This window comes from Hypomesus transpacificus, chromosome 21 (assembly GCF_021917145.1).
Source record: "Hypomesus transpacificus isolate Combined female chromosome 21, fHypTra1, whole genome shotgun sequence".
NCBI classification, from domain to species: Eukaryota; Metazoa; Chordata; class Actinopteri; order Osmeriformes; family Osmeridae; genus Hypomesus; species Hypomesus transpacificus.
The window spans coordinates 4,964,869-4,990,872 of NC_061080.1; the positions used below are offsets into that span (position 1 = coordinate 4,964,869).

Here is a 26,004-nt window from a genome sequence, read left to right on the forward strand (position 1 = left end):
CACAGAGACTGGCAGAACACAGATGGGCCCAGCAGATGCACGCAGCACAGAAGGATGCAGAACGGAGGTCTATAATTAAAAGGTGGGTGGAACTGAGAAAGGCCTTACAGAAGCCTCCTGCACAAAGGCTGGCAGAACTAAAGGAGGCAGAGAAGAAGCAGGCAGATGAGAGGCGGGCTGAGCAGAGGTGGAAAGAGTGGAGGCAGAAGCAGAGAGCACAGTGGGAGTTAGAGCAGAGACGGAAGGAGGAGTTCAACACCTCCAAGAAAAAACTAGATCTGCAAGAGACCAGGAAACCTCACACACAGGTGCTTAAGTCTCCTACCCTCTGGGAAGAGTTGAAGATGATGGATGACCTGCTTGAGGAGGTATGACAATATGCCAGCAAAAGACCAGCAAAAAAAAGTTTAATTCATTGGTTCAGAATGACGTTTTCTGGATCTACGAATGGCAGAATAGTTTGTGTTAGGTATTCCACTACAGTGATAACAGTCTCCTTGTCTCACACACAGATTGCAGATATCAAACTTCCGTCCATGTCGCCCATCCATCAGCCAGTCTCCCCAACCACCCCACTCCTCCCACTACGTAAAGATGGGACATCTTACATGGGCCTCACCACCAAACCCCTGGAAGCTAAGGCCAGGCATTCCCACGGGGACCAGCAGCCCACCTGTACACCTCTTCCTCGGGCCAGTCACAGCTGCATCCTCCCTCTGGCCAACCAGGGCCTGCAGTTATCTGAAAATACATCAGATGAGGAGACTTCAGAAGAGACATCCGATGAAGAGACTTCGGAAGATACATTCGATGAGGAGCGTTTACCCTCCCATACTTCAGAGTTTGTGAAAACACTTCCCCTGGCTTGTGAAGCAAGCGGCGTTCAGCTGCAAAAGAGTTTGCTTTGCCTCCGGTCTGCTGCACAAGCAAAGGTGAGTCTTCAGGCCTGATGGTGGAATGCTCACAGTCCACAAAGCAAACATTTGTATAATACATTTAATCAAAATTAAATAATGAAGCTTTGTTCCCATCAATATTTGTAACCAATCTCCCTGATAGGTGGCTGAGAGACTTGACTATGGGAGGATCATTCTCAGGGATGAAGGGAAGGAGGAGGAAAGATCAGAGAGTGGACTGCCAAATATGCAAGTACAGGATCCATCTATTGAGAAGAGATTAAACAGTGAGATGTTGAAGAAAACGGAGAAGGAGGTAAAGGCTGAAAACGGGAAACCAGCCAAGACAGAGATGGAGGTAATAGAAAAGCAGAAGAAAGCAGGCACTAGAGAAGATGGAGAAGAAACAGAAGAAGCAACTGGAGCAGGCAGAGAAAAGAAATATGGAGATTAAGACAAAGTTGGATAAAGAGAAACGCAGAATGAAAGATCTTGAAAGGAAAGAGATGCAAAGGTTAGCAGATGAGGAGAGAAAGGAAATGAAGAAGGAAAAGAAAATGGCTGAAAAAGCTAGATTGGAACTTGATTCTCGCCCAAAATGTTGTGGCTTCTTCGAGAAGGTTAAGAGGGCCTTTAATTTCCACCGATAAGCGAGACCTTCCATCTACAGTTACACCAACAGTGATACAGTAATAATAACAACACATTGAAAAAGGAGAACAAATATGTTGAATGTATAGTATATTGCTTCCCAATAACTTTTCCCAAAAGCTAGAGGATTAATTTATGTATTATCAAATTGGTGACAATCCTGTTTTCTTTTTGGCTGATGTTCTTGTTAAATACCAATAAATGAATCACCACTTACTACTTGATTGTTTTCACATGAAATTCAAAATGTACTACTTCGTATCTGATATGGAGTCTGATCATTTAGGTTAGATCAGTTGTAGAGATACAAAACAAATACTGCCGGACAGAATTTGGTCAGACAGGTTCAGAACAACTGGATGGCAGTTTTTTGTGTATCCTGTTTGTCTCTCTGTCACACATTCACACAACAAATTCAATATCGGACTCAAACTGCTCATATAAAACCTGACTGATTTAATTAAAAAGCTACTTTACACAGAAAACCCACTTCACAGTTGGTACTGTAGTTGGAATCAGCTTTTGGTTTTTACAACGATAACAACAGTGACAGTTACAACAGTGACGGTTGAGGTTATGTCTGCAAAAACTGACGGATAACAATTACAGGTCAGTATGATTTGGCCCTGTGTTCCGTTACCAGGCAACAGCACTGGAATTTAACATGTGCCAGCATTAGACTGAAAATGTACAGATGTGAAAGTCAGTCAGGTTGATGTGGTGACTTCGTCAAGTAGTCACCACAAAACCTTTATAATCGTCTTATTTGTCTGAAATGTGTCAAACCTGTTTGAGGTAAAGTCATTTGTACCTTTTAATTCAAGAAAATCACCTTGTACTCTGTATTGATACTTAACTCAAAATACAACAAATGTCACTGCCTTTAAGGGGACTACCTATTTTTTTGCAATTCCACATAATTTTGCAATTATTTTTTAAGTACAAAGCAAAAAATAAACCATAGAGAAACATTCTACAACAGTCCCTGCTGTACAATGATGTGACATTCAGGGTCATTATGCATCTGTGTGTGTGTGTGTGTGTGCAGAGGTATTTCTAGGTATGGCAAACTAGGTGGTCACCCCACCCGCCCCTTATAAATGAATAATCCACAAATAACACACACATTAAGATTAAATGTTTCATGAGTGACATGAGATGGTGGGGGAGGGGTCAAAATGTTGAGTCTCCTTTTTTGCACACCTGCTGTTACGTTTTTATCATGTATTTTGCGTTAATAATAGTTAAATTAAAATGTGCTATTTCCCCTGACGATGACGCTTCCATTTGGGAAATAGGTAGATATCTCAAAAATAGCCAGAAATGTCACTATGCGTGGAACACCATGTGGAAAAATGAAAGTTTCAGAAAGCAAACTAGTTTTCATTTCCTTTCTCCACTTCCTCTGTCTCTTCTTCTCATCCTTCTGAGTGTGTCCCCCTCAGCAGATGTATGCAGTAAGGCCCATCGGTATCCTACAACCCACACTAGTTTTCTCTTTATTGTATCAGCTCAGATCTGAAGACTTGTTTAGGTCCACCTGGACTCCTTTTTCTCCAGCACCTACATAGAAAAATACATTGAAGTGGGAACAGATGCAGACATATTTATATCAATGCTCTTAAACGTATGTACTACAAAAAGAGGGCAACGAAACAAGTCTACTTCTAAGTAGCTCTTGTTGTACATACAACAGCTGTACAGTGCTAACACAATGCATGCTACCATGAACAATATAACCAAAACGTTTTTTTCAGTGTTATCATGCCTCCCAAACATTTTATTCAACATGCATCATATAACTACGTTTTTCAAAGAAACTACAATCTTACAAAAACGGACAGAATTTCCAATCTCAAGAATAAAAAAACTTCTGAGTAAATGTCTGTTCTATTTTATATTATCTGCAGGATTAAAAAACAACACCCGGACAAGGTTTTACCTGTTTGGTATTTCTCCTTGGCTCGTGCTCGTTCATCACCGTCAAAATACCACACTGTAATCGCATATCTGCAAAGACAAAGATCAAATTCGTAATATGTCTAAATGTCATGTATAGGTTGTTTGTGACACAAACAATATTCCTCCCAAAGCTGGTTATTCCTAAGAAGACTTTGGTCTGGAGGAAGCTCTTAGTCACTGGTCCAAAATTGACACACCGGACCGGCCACAACCATTGTGCAAATGTGGGGCTAAAAGGCTCACCTGGTGGCGTAAGCTGGTTGCACTTCGTGGGGGTTTCTTCTGTCTGACCAGAAGAACAGGAGGCGGTCAAACTTGGGCTCGATGTCCGCAAGTTGAGCCTTACCCTCAGGGAAAATCCTCAGGAGACCTCCATGTTCCTGCAGCACAAATATGATTAATTCATCTTAATTTATTGATTTCTGTACATTAATGGAAACCTTATAGAAAGTCACCACCTCTAACCTCCCACCTTAACTCCAAGTACCTGAATTAATCAGAAACATAGTTTTTTTGTGAATACCGAGAAAATGCTTGAGAGAGACCTGTTTGGTGGAGTGTTGGTGGTGTTAATTTGATAACTGTAGAAGTAAGTATTCCGTGTATGTGTGCTTTGAACTGTGCCTCGCCCTGCAGAGGCGTTGTTAAGACATAAAATACTGGGGCACAGGCCCCTATTAATTTTTTTTCTTCCAAGCATGCTCTGCACAATACACTACTCGGCTATAGAAACTCCCCTTGCTTAACCCACTATACAACAGTTCAGGGACGCAGGTTTGATATCAGCTATGGTGGCAGGGAGAGGTATAGACATTGTTGGAATACTCTGCTGTTCGTTTGAGGTTTTATTTTCATGAAAATATTTTAAAAGTCATAATAAAAAAAAATTGTATGGGTAGTTTTCACCCGGTCCCTAACGCGACACTGCAAAGTAGTGTCTTCCGAATGTGAGACGAATGTCGAATGTCAATGTCGAATATGAAACTATCTTCACTTCGGTCTTTGGCAGGGACATCAATAGTTAATGCCAGCACACATTTATTTTCGTATTCATTTGAGTGCAGATACTGTTTTATGAGCTTCATGTAATATTGTTTTTATGTTTTAGTCAAAATAAGATGATCGGTAGGCCTATCATTTTGAAACTTTCTTCGTTTTGTAATGTTTTCTTAGCCTACCTCAATTGTTGTATCCGAGTTCGACACCTGGACTTCTGTGTGCGTGGTGCAGTGGCTATTTGGCAAGATCAGAAGAGCGCGGTGACATGGAATTCTGCAGGCATTGGTTTGTGTTTTTGGTTAAACTGCTTTGATTTCCCAAGCGTTGATATGTTAATTTTTTCTGGGATTATCGATCTAAATGAATGCACTGACTAATAAAATAAATTGTTTAAACTCAAACTTTTGATTTTACTGGGGCACAGCAGATTTATACTGGGGCACGTGCCCCAGTAAAAAAGGTCTAACAACGCCCCTGTCGCCCTGTATCCTTTCATAGGTATTCTTACCTAGGTTTCAACCCATGGGTGTACATTGCATCACATTGATAAGTGGTCTTCAACCCTCAGGGCTTGTTTCCCTGCTCCAACACAGCTGATTCAAATTTATGGGTTGTTTTCAAGCTGTCCTGAAGCGTGATAATGACCATTTAGAATAAGGTGTTGGAGCAGGGAAAAATCTAAAACATACATGATAGTGTATGTTCTCTCAGATTGCACCAAATTAAAGCTTTAAACTGCTAAAATCTAAAAAGAAATTCCAGGGGAGGATGCCCCCCCCCCCCGACCCCCGTACTAACATTTCTTTGCCCCCCCCAAAATGTCTCATTAACCCCCCTACTAAAGTGGGCTGGAACCGGGCCTGGGTGGAATGAGAAGCATGTGTATTTTAGACCTAAGGGGCATTGTTTATTGTTTGCCAAGAATTTTTAAAAAGTAAACACAAAAGCAATCAACACCCGTATCTCTCTAGAGTGCTCTGCTAAAACCATTAATGCAGCCCTTCTTTCGTTCTACACACACATGCATTCAGGACACATTCAAAGATCACCAATATACTAACACACACACAAAGACATGTGCACACACACATGAAAAAGATAACTGAATCCGAGATAAACACATATGTAGATCAAATAAGCCCCTCTACAAAAACACAATAGGAATGTTTGGGTGGAAAGCTGAATGGGTGTTTTCTGGGAAGGGTCTGACCTGTTCCGAGGACTATAGCATCTGCACAACCATAACCAAGGACCACATTTTTGTAAAATGAGATTATAGTTTCTCCAAAATTATGAGATGGGTGTAGTATATTGATACTATAACTGTGTAGCTAGACCCTGCTATCTTATTGGTAGTTAAAAAGTCCCTTCTAGTTATGAGGTAATCCCCGTATGTTGCCTGCGTGTGTTAGTTCAGAGAGTGGCAATAAAGAGAAGCAGACGTGGGTAAATTGGTCTCCGTCATCTTTAGCTGTTAGGAATAGATTAACAGTGTAAGAGCAGTCCAAAGATATTACAATGGGAAAATCTGATTGACTAGGAAGTAAGAACCCTGTTTTCCGTTCAATTAATCTTAACTCTATACACTTCAAATGTTGATCTTTCTGAATTAAATATTTTCAGAGACAATCATAACCCTCTTTTCTGGAGCACAAATACTCAAATAACAAATACAGAACACTGTAACATCCAAAATACTGTTTCCACAATCCTGACATAATCAACAAGATTTGCTAAACTTTTGGTAGAGTCTAGATGGAGTGATTTGCATAAGGAAAAATAAATCAAGTGCACCTGTACTTCTGTTGGTTAGGGTGTGTGCATGCTAATTTCTCAGACTGTGTTGTCTAGGCAACATGGATAAACCACTATCTCCCTTCGGGGGATGAAATCAGTTTGTGGATTAAAAAGGGATATGTAATTCTGGAAATGTGGCAATTTACTTTGTTGTGCTCTCTGCTCTATTATAGGCATTTGGGTGGTATTTGGTGAGCTTGCTCATTAGTTTAGTATTGAGAAATTTGAAGATTGCTTTTCATTCATTGCTTTTACACATTACAAATTACTTAACATTTTTGAAATAACTTTGATTTTTGTTTTGTTTTTGCATCATGCATGTTTCATGTGATTTCACTGCAATAATGCCAAAAAACATAAAAACTGATAATTCAACAGAAACAACTCTGCTGCTAAAACGTAGTTTTCATGAGAATAATGGTGTTTGACAACAGATGTTGCCCAGAGAGCTAATAGTGAGAATGTGCTAGGTTACATCTCAATAAGCAGGCCCTAATCTCTAATGAGCATAATCGTGTAACAACCCTACTCCTTTGAAAGTCTTCCCTTCAGACAACCCTTATGCTCAAAACTAATGTGCACTCAGCAACAAATAGCAACATCATCACGATCTGAAAAGCATGATCAGTCCGGTACTATTATCTTTTGCTGGGACTTCACGTCTCACAAGGACAATACGCTGTACTAACCTGGAATATTAAGGCAGCCAAAAACAAAGTGACGTGGGTTTCAGATTTGGGTACTTTAAATGGGCTTCTGTTAAATACATCCTTCAATCTTGGGGAACCACTCATACCTGCTCTTTCTCACACTAATCCACTGATTTGTAATATTTGAGTGAGAGATAGAGGTGCTGCTTCATTTAAATATTACATTTAGAGTAAGGTGTGATTAAATCTAGAAAATAATACACACAAACATTGCATCAAATTGTGCGATAGCTGTTCATCTAACTTGTTGGCTTACCTGGCTGTGGAAAAGGAAAGTGTTAGCATTTTGTAGTTTGTGTCAGTTTGGTTAGACTTGATCTAAGTAAAAAATGCATTATTGTTTGTTTGTATTTTTTCTGTTTACATACCTTGGCATCCCAGTCCTTGTTGAGATAATATATACATGTCACACATCTACCATCTCCATTGGGGTTATCTACATGCCGTACATAGCCAGTCCCGTTGCCAGGGTAACATGCCACCATCGCCTAGCAAGAGGAAGAGGTTTGGTTAACAATTGGGGTTTGTTTAAATAGTAGTATTACTGTAAAATAAAAGATGGCCAGACGTATCTTGAGATACGTCTGGCCATCTTTTATTTTACAGTAATAAGAAAATAGTAAACAGTAAATATCAGTCCAAGTGATAATCACAAAATAATGATGATGATGTTCATTTTTAAATACTTTTGAAAAGTGTGTTTCTTAAAACACCAATGAACAAATTGTCTTAATGTTTAACATATATAGCTTGACATCGAGAGACCAAAAGCTTGCAGATTTGTCTGTTTCCCAGGCTACATATAACCCGTTTTTCCCTCTTTTGATAAGATTGACGGAAGTACAGGAGAAGAGCAAACCAATCAAACCGAATTGAACGGTTTTCCTATGTGCATTACATACTGATGCAACTGCAAAAAATATGTCAGATGTAATTGTGACCTACCTCTTTCATGAACAGGTCATGAAAGAGTTCTAGCCAAAGGATAAGGACATCTACCCTACAGACAATTATTTATTTGCAGACACACGTTAGTCATCAACCAAATTAGCTAAATCAAACATTGTCTTGTTACTTGCTGCTTATGCACAAGGTCATTGTTAACAAAATAGACTGTTGCCTTCTACTTTTTATACTATCTGAACAACTAGTATGTTTGATTGATCTGTGAGGAATGGACTCACTTCAAGCCTTAAAAGTGTTTAAAAAAAAACAGCAGACTGACTACAATTGGCATGAAGTAATTTTCTCCCCTCCATTGTAATCAGTAAAACAACCATGATAACCATGATATTATTTTTATACAAAAAAACATACTACTCAATTGGAGGCAGGAAATAGAAAAAAAGTAAAACATTCTCTGTCATAATGAATATACTGTCTTGCAACCATCTTAATTCTGTATAAACCAACAACAATATTGTGCTTTGAGGCGTATTTGAGTGACAATTCTAGAACATTCCCCATTAGGATTGTCTCACACCATTGGAAAGAAGGAACAAACATACTTCAGAAAAAAACATTTCTTACAGTTGCTAGGGTCCGAATGTGTCAAGCCTCCTTATCCCTCCCTCTTCCCAAACGCTTGGCTTTGTTTGTGTTTATTTGTGGCTTGTTAGCCCCTCTATGATCTCTTTTAAATCTGGAAAAGGTGATGGAAAAGTAGCCACAGGGGGAACAGGGGGAGGAGTAGAAAGAGGAGATAGAGGAGAAAGAGGAGAAAGAGGATGAGGGGGGCATGGAACCACCAGGATGTTGTGCGTAGCGCTCTGTGATCACGCCTCTCGGCCGGGATCTATTTCCTTTGGGTGATCGGCCACCCTAACCCTAACCCACCCTAACCCTAACCCTAACCCACCCTAACCCTAACCCACCCTAACCCTAACCCTAACCCACCCTAACCCTAACCCTAACCCACCCTAACCCTAACCCTAGGTGATCGGCCAGTCCCAGCAGCCTCTCCTCACGCACGCGGCCGTCCTCCAGCCCCTCCTGGGTCTCCTGGGGGCCTGCTCAGAGCCCCAGCAGGGAGGCTGCCCCCCCGCCTTCCTTTGGGTGTAAATCAACCTGGAGGACGGAAGGGGTATGAAAATCCCCCGGCTGTTATTTAAGAGAGTCCCTGCACGTAAAAAACGGGGAGATCAAGAGACAGGAAGGATGTGCAAAATGGGTCAACGGTGCTGGGGTCCAACTGTGTGAATGGACATGTCTTTCTGTTGTCTTTGGTGACAAAATGGTGAAGAAGAAAAATGTGTTACTCATGTGTGTGCTCAAGGACACCATGGACAGTATGTTCAACCTTTCCATAGCCCACACACTTGAGCCGTAAATAGTTATCAGTGAACAAGAATTCCAAGGATAGAACCTTGGGACAAACAAGGACAACACCGCTATTGTTGTCCTTTTCTGTTGAACTCATCAAGATCGTTTTGCCCTCACAACACAGGGGCCCGCTTAGATTCCGAAACAGTGAATGTGACCTCGAAACACAGGCTTGTCATGCCACGCTACGGATGACAGACCCCAATCAACATGCCATGATTGCAGCCATTAGCCCTTTCCTACTAGCAGGTGTGAGGGAGAAGAAAAACACAGACACACGTACAGACAAAAACAAAGACGAGTCAGGACAAAGCAGCGGCCCGGGGTGTTGACGCACTTTCGGCAGAGGGACTCGGGCTGGTGAGAACGGAAGAGTAAAGACTTAACGATAATAACGTATTGCGTGCTGTCGGCCGTTTGCGAAGTCAGCAGCCAGCGGCCCGCAGTGCATCAATCTCGTCCAAAAGGGAGGGCCGGAGGAAGGCATGAGCGTTTACATTACGCCACCTCTTGCGTCACTTGGCATGGGTGAGAGCTGCGGCATGTCACAATATGTCTCCACTGTCTCCTGTCAGCGCTATGCTTGAGTGATTTCTCAGTTGCCCCTACTGAGGAGCGAGCAGGTGAAAGAGGAAGAGGAAGGGGGAGGGAAGTTATTACATCTGCCTTGCTGAGAGAGCCTTTCACAAATTGGCGCGTCATCTTTTTTTTTCTTAAAACACACATTTCAGCAGGACTATGACACACATGTAAACAAGTACATATACTCACACTCTTTCTGAGCACCATTACCTTGGAATGACATGCTAAAACTGGAGAAATTGGTCTTGAGAGGTCTTTATGTGGAAGTGTCCAAAGACAATTCAGCTTGGTTATGTGCTTTGTTTATAAATAAACTCCCCCTGGTGTATTATAGTTGCCTGCATTTAAGTCACAGTTCGGTACGTATCGCGGTATTGGGATCACGGTTCAATGCCAATTTGGGACAACAAGAAAAAGCACAGAATCCCAACGCGTACCCTCTAGCAGTAGATTGAGCATGTGCACTCTGAATGGTCTGGATGACAGCATCTGACAGACATCTGTGCTCTAAGAGTTCCCTCTCAGTAGCCAAGTCATAAGTAGGCCTCCAGTCACTGGAGGGCTCTTCACCAGGTCCCTGGCCTGAGAGAGCGCATCCATCTGGTGAGGTATGGGCCAAGGCCCGCCTACCAACATCCCCATCAGCTCTGGGAACCACGGGGCTCCGGGGCAATCGGTGGATATCAGAATAGCCGACAGTCCCTCCGACCTCACCCGAGCTAGCAAGGGGAAGATGGAGACCAGAGGTGGAAATGCGTACAATAGACCTCTCGGCCATGAGCGGTGCGCGAACGCATCAACTTCAAGCACAGGTCCTGTCCAGTGCGTGCAGCCGGAACCATACACAACTCTGTGTGTTGGCTTGCGACGCAAACATATCAACCTGTGCTGGGTGAAGCGCACCCAAATCAGAGACACAATGTACGGATTCAACCTTGATAGTGAAACCTCGATTGCCACTGATCTCGATTTTATTATCAATCTGCGGCGGTGTCGCACAGGATCCAACCGCAGCTGAGTGAACCTCCTCTACAGCTTGAGCATGTGTAACAGGCCTAATGGCACCACTACATGAGCCACCGCCATCGACCCTAATACCACAGAAATTCATGACAAATCCGTGTATCATTTTTGGGGAGGATGAGTGACAGCCCCCTTATATAGAGTACCTGTGTGAGACAAATGCTGATACATTTGATCTTCAGTCACGGGCAGCACTAGACAGTGGGTAAACTATTAAGAGCAGAGCTCCCCTTTGGAGCAGGGCTGCACAAAATAGAACTGACACAGTTGTTGAATCAGGTAGTTTCAAAGAGTTTTCTTTATGGATTAAATGCTGGCTAGCTAACAAGCAGAAAGACATTATTAAGAGGGTACTTTAGTTTCAGTAGAGATGCAGTGATATTGATCAACATGTTAATGAATAAACGCGCATGCATTCAATATTTTGACAACACACAACAAACGTCACTGTCCAGGTGGCCCGATACAACAGCACTATGTTTCAGAACTAGGCTTTGAATGTTGTTTGACCAGCGAAAAAAACTGGATCAGATGGCTAACAAGCTTCGAATATTTTATGGTGGAATATATGTTTCCACTCCCACAAAACTACAGTAACGAGCATTGAGTGGAGGGGCAGAGTGCGTGCAGGTAGGTAGGTAGACAGACAGGTAGCCCGACCAATCAATAGTCAGGGTACCCCTTAATGATTGGTCGTGTTTATTACAGTATTAAATATATATCCATAGATATATATAAAGGCTAGATGTCTCGTCCGTGTTGCCAGCCAACGGAGTCGAATGTCCGCACATGGTGGCCATCTTGCCACAGTCAGCTCGCTCACCCATAACATTGTGTTGGTAGTACATGTACTTTTTAAATAACCATAACTTGCTCAATTTTCAACCAATTTTTTTATGGTTTGGTTTGTTATAAATGTCAGAGATGTAGTTATGATATGGCATACTTGTCATAACTACATGAATAATTATGTTATGTTCTAAAAAATATCCAGAATTATAACCATGTTAATAACGTTTGTAAGAAACCAAATTTGTTAAATCCGTCAAGATTTCAGCAAGATAAGAGTATTAGCGTTTGTGCAGATCACTGACCTTACCTCAGGTACCACAGATCCCACCAGAAAGCTTGCCTGTGGCAAGATGGCCGCCTGTGATGACGTTCTAAACTCCGTCGTAAGACATCTAGCCTTTATATATATATCTATGATTGCGACGCCCACAGATGTTGGAATGATTTAATATTGCCGTTGCTATCAAGACGTGAAGTTAATTTTGGCAAATATGACAAAAAGTGCTTCTCAACAACATTGCCTACCCTGCCATTAATATAGTATATCCTAGTATAGGCAGTTTCCACCATTTCTCTTTCAATATTGTTTTTGTCAACATACATTGTTGCATGTTATACTGTTGCATGTATGTGTCCTAACTTACCGTGCCCTCCGAAAGTTGACACCCCCTTTAAAAGTACTCACATTCAGCGACCTTACAGTCATGTACACATTGCAATAGTTAGAATTGGTAACATGTATTTGTGTATCTCCTCCTTCCTCTATTTACTTTACAGAGAGGGAACTGAGTGTGCAAAAAATATGTGCTTCGCATCGTGTGAGTGCAGTGAGTGCTGTGTTAAAGAATCGAAGTGACTCCACCTCCCACCGATTAGCCTGGGCATTGTCATCTCATCCATGGCATGGCATGAGATGACAATGGCATTTCCATTTTCCATCCAATGTGTGTTGGCAAACAAAATTGTTAGTATACACAGTACAGACAGTATTTAGATAGTATGACCTTCATTCACTATAACCCTGCGGCCGTTTTGAGAGCTGGAAACAAGACTGAGCTAAACTGGGCTGTAGCTGGAGTGCATCCAGACAGGCTGTATTTTAATGATCTTGCTACGTGTGGTGCGTGTTGCTGTCTGTGCGCTCCTCTTATACTGACCCCGGCAGTAGTGAAGACTGCTGGAAGAGGTGTAAACACATTTTTCTCCAGTCGGGGAGAGAGAAGGGAGGAGGTGTGTGGGGGGGGGGGAGGTAGTAAACTGATGAGATGGCCACAGTGTTTCCTTTAGGATTTTTTTTTAGCAGTGGGGGCAGGTCTGTCTGAACAACAACCCCTGCTTAGTCTGCTTAATTTGATCTTGACATATAGGCTAAGCATTCTGTAGCAAATAATAACAATAAACCCACTATTAATTACATTATCTTAATTCTTAATGCAGTGTAACTACTCCAGCATAATAATGCACCTAAAATACAAACGTGAGCAAGGGCGTTCAGCAATCGCTATCAAATCAACAGCTACGTGCAATTTAAACGAAAATCACAGCTATTTATTTAACGACATTACCCATGCACAAACTGCTATTATTTTGGAGGTGAGCAAGAGAGAGAGGTGAGCAAGAGGTCTCCTGAGAGCCCTGAGATAGCTGACACTACAGTCAACAGTATCTGACCTTTAACTACTCCAAGCTGAACCTGAAGGGACTGACAGGCGATGCTTCTAACAGTACATTCTGTAGTATTCTTAGAGAAAAATGCAGAAGGTATGGATGCATGGTAGGCTATCATGCTGTGATTTCCTTTGGCAAATGTGCATGCACCCACTAGGCATTGAATCTTAAGCTTAAATTGTTCCACCCCACTGTGGGCCCATTATAAAACCATTTATGGATAAAACTCCAGCCAATTAATCACAACACCAGATATTCAAGACCTAGTTTTGGCAGAAAAGCTTGAGAATGCAGACAAGAATGTTAGAATAGAATACAATATTACTATGTGAGTATTGTGTGAGGTTTTGGCATCTTCAGGAAAAGGCAACATGCAAGTAACTTGGGTGTCTGCCTGTCTCCTCATTAGGAGTTGAACTTCTTCCCAGTCTGCTTTGTTTACATCCCCTAAATGTCAATTTTAGTGCCCATTAGCCTTTAACTCCTTGAGCCTGCCAGGGTCAACCTACTAGCAGGGCTACCAGACCAAGCCAGAATGGCATAATTAATCTATATGGCTCCCGGACATGGTTCTCTTCATCAATTAGTCACTGACAATAAATCTTTTTGAAAAGTCTTTGAGAAAAATCAGAACAAAAGACTTCTGGAATGTTAATGAGTCCTTACTAAAACAATATTATTTGGGAAAACAAGTATCTAGGCCCTTTGAACAGAGTAAAGAATTGTATTCAAATGACCAATATGGAAATGATTTCAGGTACCTCTGGCCTAAATACAAGGATTAATTGACATTTAAATGTAAGTTTCGATTCCATAGAATTTTTCCAATGTAAAAATTATTGTGTACGGCAATATTATTTAGTTTGTCATTTCACAGCTGTGTTCAAATTTACCCTTTGAAATCTACTATAAACATTTAAAGAAAATGCTGATCTCAACTAAAATTCCAAAATATAACATATAACCGTGTCATCATTTGGTGCTGTTTAGGGTATTGGCCTAATGGAGATGAACCACTATAAAAGGCTGACAAAACTGACCAGGTGCTATGAGAACTTTTTAAGTCCAATAAATGTGTAATTGCCAGCATACTCTGGATAAACTATAAGTCTAGATGTTTCAGTTAAAGATACCTCTTCTAAGTCAGTGCGTCTCAAAAAAGTCAGCCCTTTTCTTCAAAGTTTAGGAAAGGATTTACAAAAAACACCCATTGTAATTAGTCTGTCTACACTCCTGAACTATTTATAAAATAAACATTCTTTGCATTCAGAATGTAAACAGCACTTTTAAAAAGTGTCTTATAAATGACAGAAGATAGTAGCTATTTCCAAGAGGAGCTGGTAAGTGATTTCCCTATAAAGAAAATGCATCAGGTTCATGGACCTTGAATGTCGAGCTTGTGGACCGGAAAGGGTCTCGAAGCACATGTCTTCGTGGAACACAAAGTTTAGCTTTATGTGTGCTTGTGTATGTGTGTAAACCGATAAGAGAGAATCTCAAACATGAGTCTAGACAGTCATTGAACCATCGACTGGTGTCCCACTTGTCAGGTGTGACAGAAGGAACTTAGTCACATTATGAGACATCTGTGTGTAGGCTATTGAGAAGGACAACAGCAACAGACAACATACTCTAATCCCAAAATAACAAGGCAGTGGTTATAAAGAAAAGAACAAACATAATTCCAGGACTTTCTTTTTCTCTCTGAACCAAATTTTATGAAGAAAAAAAAGTGTCACTAAAGTTAGGATTGGAGGGTGTTGCTCATTTGACGTAAACACGGCCTTTCACTGACATAGGGTTTTCTCTACCAGGAAGCAAATGTTAAAAATGTAATATCAGAGAGTTCTAAACAATAGAAAGCAATGCAAGGCTTTGTGTATCTAACTTTAACCCCCTAGATCTGCCTCCTCACTGGCAAACATAGAAGCTATTTTTTGTATATGTATGCTTCATTAGTGTGGAATAAATGCAGATTTTCTTCTCATAAAGGCAATATAGTTCCATTGTATTTAATGAAAGCCAACTATACTTGTTAAACCAAGTTAAAAGCAGTGCATATGGTACAGTTATCTAAAACTGTAATTAAAAATTGGCCCCAGTCAAAAGACGGAACAGATGGAACACAGTGCTATGCCTAAGAACACGCAAGTCAGTGGTTCTGTTAGTCAAGCAACTATCCATGACTTATTTTCTTTTGGGATCAATAAAGTGAATTCGATTGTAGGTTGCTTGTGACGGAGGATGAGCACTAAACAGGGTTAAGGGGGAATAAATAGGAATCCAAAACACAACAACCCAGCTCTTGACTACTCCTGTCTACTCATTGGCCAGAATGGATCTTTACTCTCACATGCACTTCACTCTCAGAAAGATGCAGCGCTCACAGTCCTACAGGCAGCTGTACACTTCATTCTAATACTACTTGCCAGTTCTTCTGGAGGACTGCCTTGCACATTGAACAATCTTCAACACTTAATACTGTGAACCTTTGCACATCCCTACACAAACTGTACAATTCTTCATCTATTTAAGTAGTACTCATATTGTACACATTTTATCTGATGTTTATATATGTTTTTACCTTATTGTCAGGTCTTCAATTTTATATTCATGCCTTTTACTACAGTACATGTTTAATCTTTATCTTTCAACTTACTATGTTAAGCACCAACCTACCATAAAGAATTTCACCTATGTGTAGGTTTTAAAAGTGCTTAGCAATAAACCTGATTCTGATTCAGTGGTGGGATGAGAGCCAGGCAGCAAGTTACCATTTTCACAACAAAAACTAAAAATCGTAAACAATTCTGGAAATACATTGTATTCATATTTGTATTAACAATGAATTGTTTATACATCTAACTGACCTCTAGTTTTTATCTTAATAGCTTTCGCAAATATCCTGTTTCAAAATTGACTTGATTAAATCTGACATACAGTCGAAAATGATTTGACACATTACATTGGCCAGAAAGTGAGTCTGATGGTTCCTTTTCACCCATAAATGTGCCCAATCAAATGATAAACTGGAGGCAAAACAATTGGACCTTAATGTTTTTTCCCAACTTCTTGGTATGTTTTGGCCTTAAGGTAATGTTCCATGTTTTTATTAAAACCTGACCTGAAGATATATATCAAACTACAAATTCACTTTTACCTTCTATTGTTAACATTAAATCCAAAATGTTAACAAAAATGAACCATATATAAATCTATAAGATGACTAATATAAACAAAATTTTAGGTCAAATTGATGATGGGAATTGACCAATTCCATGGCCAATACTTTGATTGTAGGCATATTTTGTTACGTTTGAGCTTTTGTTATTTTACTGTCTTTGATTCTAGTAAGCCCATCTGTAAAATTAGATATACCAGTTTGCTATGTGTCCACATGTGAATATGTAGTGTGATTACTTTCACTCGACTTTTTGATTATAAGTAATTGAAAAACTATACTTGTATTTATCTGTTAGTGTAATATAAAAGGGTAGGCCTACAGCGGTAAATTCTGATTCTGATGCAGTAGGCTAATCTTCTGCACAATGCAATTGCCATAATGAGACAGAAAGTGTTGGCTATCTAACGGCAATCTGTTGTAAATAAACAGGGATAATGACAATTAGCCCATTCAAAATATCGATTATAATGAAGAATGATAGGCTGATATAGGCCTAGCCTACAACATGGGCTTATGACAGCATATATCATTTAAAGAGGAAAGCAAAGTTTGAGAAATCTTTATTTTTTTAATGAAACTCGTTCACTTGGGTTTAGGCTACTTACTTTCGTTCTTTCGTGTATTTTGTAGTTTCCCAGTTTAACATTAAAGTGTCCGACCAATTCGTCCATGTGTTTCAATAGGAAAGCTATATTCTTGCAACCAGGCTCTCTTCCTTCAATCCAAGTTATTTTGTCACCTCGTATATCTTGAGATGAGTCGCTTCTTTGACTGACCAACTGGCCATCAGTAAATTTGCCAGTCTTATGAAGGGCTCTCACGTCCTTCAATACACTTAGTCCTGTTTCTTCTCCCAGGAAACTGTCAACAACACATATGCCATGCTTATTCATACATGGCACTATGTATTCCATTGCCAGTTTTTGCGGAGAAGGTTTGGTTCGTCCGTTAGGCTTAATGTAGTTAATATCTTCCTTGGGTTCTCGGTTGTAGGTACCGGAGCAAGCTTCTGATGTGATAAAATCTTTAATTAGTTCGCCGTCAGTAGACAGCTCCGAAAATCCAGTGTTGGTTGGGTTCTGTGAGAGACTGTTCTGTTCAGTGCTCTTCTCTATCGACAACTGCTCTCGCTCTGCCTCAACATTTCCAATTGGCAATTGTGGATCGGGTGGTCGGGGCTGACACAGAGGTTTCTTGGCCTCATTACACATCCGCTTGTGCCGTTTCCAGTCCTGTATTTGGTGTTCCTTGCTGCAATAGAAAGCGTTTCGACACCTTCCACATTTGAGGAGGTTTTCCATTTTACCACAAAGCTCACAATACTGCCGATTCATATCCTCCCCGCTTTTCTTAGCACCGTCCCTCTCCATGGTCAAAGACGTCGGTTACCTCGTCTCACACGCTGCTAAACGGTGCACTTTTAGAAGTGTCCAAAACAGTGTATGCAAAAACGGAGAGTCTCCCTGCTTCCCAGTCAAACAATTTCATCACACTTGTTAAACCACCCTTCTTTCGGGTTTAGTTATCCATACACCTAATTGCCGGATAGTTGTGTAGCACGGCCGCATAGTGAAGATCTGGACGAGTCGCATGGCGCCGTGCCCTTTTTTCCCCTGAACTTCGGTTCACACGTAGTCCAAAGTAACCCAGCCCCTGACGTCAGCACAACGAGGGCAGGGCAAGCTTCGGTGCCACTGGACCAATTCTTAATATTAAATAACAGCAATTTGAAAAGAGGCTTTAGACTGATGTGTGTTCAGTGTTATCATACTGCAAGCCCACCGTTTAAAGGACATTTCAAAAACAGTAACCTGTAGCCTAACTGTCACAATGACAATTAAATACAGTTCTCTCATAATCAAGAGGTCAAAAGGCATTTGTAGACTACAGTAGGTCTGTTTTTGTATAAAATCTGGTTAGAGCCTACAGATGGCTATTACATTATTATGGTCCCATACCATAACCACCTAATCTAAATCGATAATGTGATCAAAACTAGTTATCTAATTAGTTTGGAATAAAGAACCACTGTCATATAAATCACTTACCCAGTTAACATAGAAACTGGTGTACCTTTCCCTGAAATTCCAGTGCACCCTGCAATAAAACACTGGGATTATTATTAAACCAAGTGGAACACCTGCCTGGTAAACACTGGCACATTTTCAGGAGAATCGAGTCCCTCTGCACGTATACTGTTGGCTCAGTCCTAATGTCAGCAAATACCTCATATAACTCTCAACCTTCACCTTGTCAGCAGAGCCATTCTGTTTTTGTAGATCTTTGTACGGGTCACAACTGAACTGAATGATTTTACAGAGGCCAGCGTCATACCACTATTATTGTGTTTATGGCTGAGGCTTCCGTATGAACAGTGTTTTAATAAAAGGCTGCATGAGAAACTGTTATCTCACTGGGCTTGATCAGCAATGGCTCTCTTATTGGACAAACATGATCATTTCAACTTCCATTCTTACAGATTTTCTATCATCCCTGTCCTCACATAGAGCACAACAGTTTTCACGACTGGGATGACAATTTATGTTTAATTTGTTTGTCCTTTTTCTCCTCCACCTTTCCCTGGCCCCATGCAACCACTCATTTTACTGTCACAGGACACATTGGCAATGTCAATCTGTTCCCAACTATTTAATCTTGGCAGCGATGACATACACTCTCATCCCAACAGTAATACTTTGTTAGGGGTTCCATGATGAGGGAACTGCCTTGTGGCACCTGAGGGTAAACCAAACATGGACGCACCATGAATCATACTATACTACATTGGCTTTGCCAGGTCTTGGTTTGCTGCAGCGGGTACCTCTCCAAGGCATGTACAATATGTGCCTTATGGCAGGCGTATGGACTAATAGACTCTCAGAAGACTGTAGACCTATTGGATAACTTCTACTCCAAACTTTTACACTATTTAAACTTGTTTAAAGCTACATACTTGAAAGTCAGCTACTGGCATCAGCTATTGTAGTGCCCAATCCCATCCAGTGTGCCTGCTTGTGCATTGCAGACCAGAAACCCTCACAAACCTTCCCTCTAAACCAATACATCCATGGACTACAATTTAACTATATATCAACAATATAACCGTTAGATAAAAGCACAGCCCTGTAAAATGAATAAATCTATATGAAACCTATCCTTTGACATTTTGGAAAACAAGGGGCCACCAGGGGGGAGTCATGCCACTGACCTGAATACATCCAAGTTAGACCATCTTATGAATGTATATTGTCCTAATTTATTAAATCTATACAAATTATAATTGTCATCAGCACTCTCATAATCTGCTGTAACACTATTCTCAATTCACCATTGCATACAAGGCAGAATACATGGGTAACTGCATTAAAGCACATCCAGTCTGTCAAATAAAGAAAGGCCCAGTAGATCCAAAGTGCTAAACAAACCCTTGCTTTTTGTCTGATCCCTTATCAGATACAGCCATGTCTGTGGTATTGGTTCAACCAAGCCCTATAATAATGTTCCACGGATAGGAAGGTATGATGCTGTTTTGAATGCACTTTACTATGTCATATTGTAGTTGATAAGTCATATTTGCACTATACCTGGTAAAATACCAGGTGGTGGTTGGCTCTAACCACTGAAATGCTGTTGGAATTATGCACTTTTTTGTTGCTGCATGTTGCTTTAAGCAAAACAATTTGCTAAATAAATGTGACACATACGTATTGCTAAAAATACTGAAGTTTTTTTCTAGTCACTCTGCTAATTTCTTTAGTTGTTGGTGTTTCTCTCTCTGTTCAGTGCTCAGATGGAAGACATCTGAGTTGTTCACTTATCTGACACAATGAGGACAGATAAGTTCCCCTTTGGGCAAACCTGGAACTGAAAGTACATTGTTATTTCGTTGGATGAGTCTAGTTTGCTGTTTAAGGGACCTGTTGTGGTATTTTGCACTTGGGAAATGTAAAAGTCAAGTAAGTCAGACAGACGTGTATCGAACTCTTTTCTGTTTAACACTTTTTATTGGTGTTTTTTGGGTAATACGTTTTCTTTTATTGTTTCTTATGCCATCTGATCTCTCTCTTGTATTGAGCTTTGTGTGCTCTCATAGAAAGTAAAGACAGGGATCTTTCCATACAGACCTTTACAAAGCTCTGTATGGAACCTTTCAGAGTATATTTAATATATATATATCTATTTTCTCCAGTTTCAGGAAATACATCAAATGTCTGGCAAGAAGAGAGGTGAAAGCTATGACAACATGGTCCCTGCCCTTAAAATAACACGTTTCATCAGTAAAGCCAAAAATGGCACACATAGGGTTTGGACAAATGACCACAACAACATACTTGTCCAAGGTAGAGGGTGGGAAATTGTAATTATTGACAATTGGGGAGTGAATCAACATTGTAGACAGGTTTAAATGTATTTTAAACTTTGACCAGATTCTAACTGAGTTAAGGACAATTGGGTTGGAGACCCAATTGGCTTTGTGGGGTCGGAGGGGACGGAGTTTATAAAACAGAGCCCAAGTGGATCGGGCCGCCTGTGCACTCAAGTTGTATCCAGGCCTCACTGCTGTCAGGTTTATAGTCCTCCATCCAGAACAGTATTTTCTGAATATTACAGACCCAATAATAATATATAAAATTGGGCAAAGCTAAGGCAGCAAGCCCTTTGGGTCTTTCCAGAGATTGCCTATTAATCCTGTGTGATTTACAATTCCAGATGAAGGATGCTATGCATCGGTCCAAAGTGACAAAAAAACCTTGTAACTCTTTTCTTGCTTTATTCTATTCCCCTTTTCTCCCCGCCAGCACACTTGCAAGTCATACGCATCACAGTTTCTCACAGCATCCAACATAGTTTCTCTTAGTAATATCACGACATAATACGTTTTAATGTGCACTGCCAATACAATTCATTTTAAAATGAGTTGACCTCACAGTTGAAGCTATTTTTACTCATCAATGCGATCTCCACATCTTGCCTAGTTAAAAAATACATTTGTGTTTAATCGGGAATCGATTTTGGTTTTGTGCATGTGGTTACTTGAATTATCGCTCTCCTGATAGATCAGCTACTGTCAGATTCATTCACTGGAGTATTGTTATGTATTTTTTTACAGGAGTGACATTTGTTACCTTCAAACTTGTTTTTAAACAGAGTCAATTTCAGGAAAGTGAGGGTACCCTTTCCAATACCCAATGATTTGACCCTTTATTCCACATCTTTCCCAAGCATCATGGTGTGACATGTACATATACATATACACTGAACAATCTCTCATCAATCTGCAAAGAGGAGTCTGTTGTTATTTTTACCAGAGGCAAGATTGCAAAGGGAAAGAGAGTAAAAGAGCGGTGACAAAAAAACTACCCTAGCTCTGTGTATCATACTGTGGCCAAATAATGAAGAAATATGTCAAACTTGGACATTAAGTGCTGCTATAAAATGGACTGAAAGACCAACCCCACTTTCCTGAGCTATTACAAAAACGTAAACAACTTCAAGAGTGTAATTCAAAGCGGCGATTTGTGTTGACGTTAAGAGGTCAAGAAACATGTAGAGAAAACACATCTCTCATGATTGATTGATTACTAGATTGTTTCTCATCTTAATTCGTAATTTGCGTGAGTTGATGTTTGAGCTAAACCAGAATCATACTATTATTTGAGGAAATTCATTATTGTTGATAGTATTTATTCAGGAGAGATTGATTAGGAGATGAAGGTCCATAATGGAACGTCACACTTAATTCTATTGCATTTATAAGATCACAGAGAACCAACAAATTACTAATCTCCACAAGAGGCTGCTGTTGTACTGGTAATGAAACAATTCGGTTGAGGCTGCTCTCACGCTGATGTGAGACACTGACTCAGGTTCATGAAGCAGTCCTGTTGATGTTCATGAACATCAGCCTCTTGATATAGGGACTCAAGAGACTATGCTTCTTCTGTGCTGTTTTTTGGTCCCCTTTTTGGTCCCCTTGTTACCACAATGATTATAACTAAGAAGTTTAAATTAAAGGTAGAGGGAAGTTCAGTGGTACTTTTTTTTCTGTTCTACACTGAAATAGTACAAAGAAAAATATTCCATGCATAGTCATGGTGCTGAATTGTTCATCTTTAATGGGGACAAATTCACCAAAAATATAGGAAAATTGCAGCAAGTATTCTACTCCCTCAGACTCCTTCCTAATTTGTGCTTATGACATCACTCCTAGTGGTTGACAAAGCCAAAACCACGAGTCATAGCCACTGTCTAGTCTACTCTTCACACCGCACTGAATGTCTGACAGTTATAAACCTCTTTTGTTTATACAACCACCCCATCTGCCACAGTGGCCCAGTTGCGTCACTTAGACAAAAAAAGATGTCAAGAGAAATTGGCTCATCTGAGAAGTTGAATACGTGCGCAAGCTATGAATCGCCTGCAACCATTGTCAAAATAAAGGCCATTTATTTTGGCGTGTCAATATCCTCTTTTGATGACTCAAGGTTGAACCTGCCTCTATCAGGCAGAAATGCCAGACCCTCATCATCCGCTACTCCAACACCTTTGAATTGCTGATTGCTTTGGATTGTTTTCTCCTATTTGTGCTTTAGTGCTGAACCAGAAGCCATCCTGTGTGTAAAGGTATTGCTCAGTGTTGTGTGTGTGTATTTGTGTACATATGTGTGTGTGTTGGGGTGGAGTGTGGGTGCAGGTTTATAACAATGCCCCTCATTATGCACTTACTTTAACAAGTTTTCTAATGTTCATAGTTATGAGGTGGCTAAACAAACTAACTAGAAAATGATTTACTTAAGCAATAAGCCCCAAGAGGCCGTGGTTTACGCTGATTTTAGAACAGGTAAGGGGAGTTGTTAGGCACGACGCGAAGCGGAGTGCCGAAAACCCCCTTACCTGTTCTAAAATCAGCGTAAACCACGGACTCGCGGGGCTTATTGCTTTTCTAAAACTGTTACTACAAATATTTGATATGGTTTCATCAATAAAAACAATTAGAAACAAAATAGTTTAATAATAAACCGTCATTCTTCCGCTACTACAAAGTATGGTTCCTACATAAATAGTTGCCACGCAACAGCCAGACGGACTTCTTTGCCGTCTTTATCAATTTGAAATATTCGATGCGCAGTAATATGGAATGTTAAAGAATGTTATGAGGACAACCTGTGAGGTTATGCTGGATTTTACAACGGCATGGAACGCGATATAGCCAATCACAATCAAGGATGGGAACAACCAGTTTTAGAAACTGATTTATTCAGCATCTGCCTGTGTAGTTTAGTTTGTTGTATTATTTAGGAAGGAACAACATGACCCAGCAAGGTAACCCAAAAATCCTGTCTGTGCTTGCCTTGTTTGTGGGAAGAATTTTGGATTTCAAGTTAAACTTTTTAACACCATTAGCCTACTGGAGTAACACATGCCTAAGGCACTCTCTCAAGATTTGTATGAATTCAGAATGCGAATGATTAGTCTTTTTACGCAGACTGCTTAATTTTTTTTCTTACTTATGTCTAAAAGTTTCCTAACCCTTGGGGCCTTTCAGTCCACTTATGCATGTGATAACTCACATTCAGAGAGAGTCTTTATGAACTTATTAGAATTTTGAACGTTCTTCTCTAGAACATGATGTCAAATTGTGCATGCACCTGGTTTCCTCCATATGTCCTGACTGAGGAGGGGTTCACACCTGACTTCCACTTTTCTGTCGTTTGTGGCACATGGTACACCTAGGAATATCTGCCGTTGTAGCTGAAAGGTGTGTAATCAGAGAGAGTTAGGCATTCCAGCTTTAAAACCCTTCATCCAGAAAATGCTGCAACCCAAAAGAAGTGTGTTACTTATTATATTAAATTGTCTTTTTTTTTACTGTGTAAACATGACTACCTGCTGGCCTTTTCTTATTTTGTAAACTTTACCAAGGGCTGCTGACAACACCTTTGAACACTTTTAGTCTCTGATTCGGCTGGTCTGTTTTTCTTGCTTGAAGACAAAATGCCTTTGGTGATTCAGTTTAGATGCTTAATATTTACTGGTTGTGTGGAGAGTAAGTGTTCTTCAGGGTACACTGTTGAGGCCATAAAGTGACCATCTAATTTGTCACATTTGAAAACAGAACACTTGACTAACACGACTTGGCAATTTGTTAATTTACTCTGTCAAGTCAGATTGCATGGTTGTACATGGTGTTGTCTCAAATATTTTTTGAAAAGTGATTATTTCAATCCCTTTCAATCCTCAAAATCTGCATTTTTTTGCCCTTCTTTTGCTTTTTTGTTCTTTCGTACCATTTAAAGGGACAGTCATTATCATATTAAGAAGAGATTCAGAAAAATACTCAGACATAGGAGTATGCTCTTTATTTATAAAATATACATTTGTATGTGTTAAGTTCAAAAATACAGAACATCCACAAATATTTAGTGTCCAGTATTTTGAAGCTCTTGAGTTCACAAGTTCTTGAGCTTGTTCCATTGTGTTTGTAATATGTTTTTCTTTGATCTGAGGTATAAAACTACTGAGAAGATTAACCAATTCCAGATATGACGTGGACTTATGTCTTCAGATACTCTTTCTTTTTTTCTACAGAATTCAGGGGATGACCTTTCACGTAGATAGGCATGGCCTTTGTGACGAGGCCTCTGTCTTTCCACTTGACATTTCTGGGTTAGGGTGCGTGTGTGTACTGTACGTGTGTTAATCTGCACGTGCAAGTGTATGTGCGAGTGTTTGTACGCTTGTCGGTGTGTTACACCCTGACATAGCGTGCAGAGGAAGAACTGAATCTTGTGACTGTTCATGAAGGTGACAGCAACTTATTGCTCAAAAGGAGATCAGTGTTGAATTTTCCCGCTGCAAGGGGCTTGCCACTGACAGATGCTTTTTGCATCTGGCAGGCAGGATAAACTGGTATGTGTGTACAGTTTGTGGTAATATATGTGTATGTTGATAGTGTGTGTGTGTGTGTGTTTTGGATGTTTTCTCATCAGCCTCTCAACAACGCTTATTGAGTGTGTGTGCGTGTGTGCAGGGGTGTGTGTGCTTATGTTTAAAGTGAGTGTGGGTGTGAGTGAGAGTCTTGTCTAGTCGCGTATTGCAAAGCCATGTGACCGAATTAACTAAGAGACAATTAATACAGCCATACCAGACTATGGGTCAAAATATACTTGAAAAAATCCCCATATCCTCACGCAAGGTCCCTCAGCACCGTTGACAACTTGTGTAGGTTTGTTTGTCTGCGTGTGACTATGCATGGTGCTGCAAGCATTTAGCACAGTTAATTACAAGTCATATGAATGTCGCACAGTGCATTTCACTTGAAACACTTGAAAGAATGCTTCAAACTAACCCTCAACCAGACATCAGCCTGATAGTGCCATTCCTTTAGTTCAGCACAGTGTACAATGATTTAACTTCC

General features: G+C 40.3%; 2 protein-coding genes across 2 annotated transcripts; one reads left to right on the top strand and one right to left on the bottom strand.

Annotated features, from left to right (window-relative positions):
* The first annotated feature begins 35 nt into the window (after positions 1-35).
* Positions 36-1,759, top strand: LOC124483495. Its single transcript, XM_047043975.1, has 3 exons — positions 36-368; positions 513-932; positions 1,060-1,759. The coding sequence occupies exons 1-3, from the start codon at positions 36-38 to the stop codon at positions 1,348-1,350; spliced, it is 1,044 nt and encodes a 347-aa protein (XP_046899931.1). The 3' UTR covers positions 1,351-1,759.
* A 290-nt stretch (positions 1,760-2,049) lies between these two features.
* LOC124483494 (egl nine homolog 1-like) lies at positions 2,050-18,224 on the bottom strand. Its single transcript, XM_047043974.1, has 5 exons — positions 17,192-18,224; positions 7,384-7,503; positions 3,753-3,889; positions 3,490-3,557; positions 2,050-3,110 (listed from the first exon to the last, which is right to left on the bottom strand). Exons 1-5 carry the CDS (start codon positions 17,954-17,956, stop codon positions 3,055-3,057), a joined length of 1,146 nt encoding a protein of 381 aa, XP_046899930.1. The 5' UTR covers positions 17,957-18,224; the 3' UTR covers positions 2,050-3,054.
* Between the last annotated feature and the right edge of the window lie 7,780 nt (positions 18,225-26,004).

Coding starts and splice junctions, on each gene's coding strand:
- LOC124483495 (XM_047043975.1), top strand. CDS start 36: ATGCACGCAGCACAGAAGGATGCAGAACGGAGGTCTATAATTAAAAGG. Junction 369..512: donor TGGATGACCTGCTTGAGGAG/GTATGACAATAT, acceptor TCTCACACACAG/ATTGCAGATATCAAACTTCC. Junction 933..1,059: donor GGTCTGCTGCACAAGCAAAG/GTGAGTCTTCAG, acceptor TCTCCCTGATAG/GTGGCTGAGAGACTTGACTA.
- LOC124483494 (XM_047043974.1), bottom strand. CDS start 17,956: ATGGAGAGGGACGGTGCTAAGAAAAGCGGGGAGGATATGAATCGGCAG. Junction 3,558..3,752: donor CAACCAGCTTACGCCACCAG/GTGAGCCTTTTA, acceptor TTGTCTTTGCAG/ATATGCGATTACAGTGTGGT. Junction 3,111..3,489: donor CAAGGAGAAATACCAAACAG/GTAAAACCTTGT, acceptor TTTTCTATGTAG/GTGCTGGAGAAAAAGGAGTC.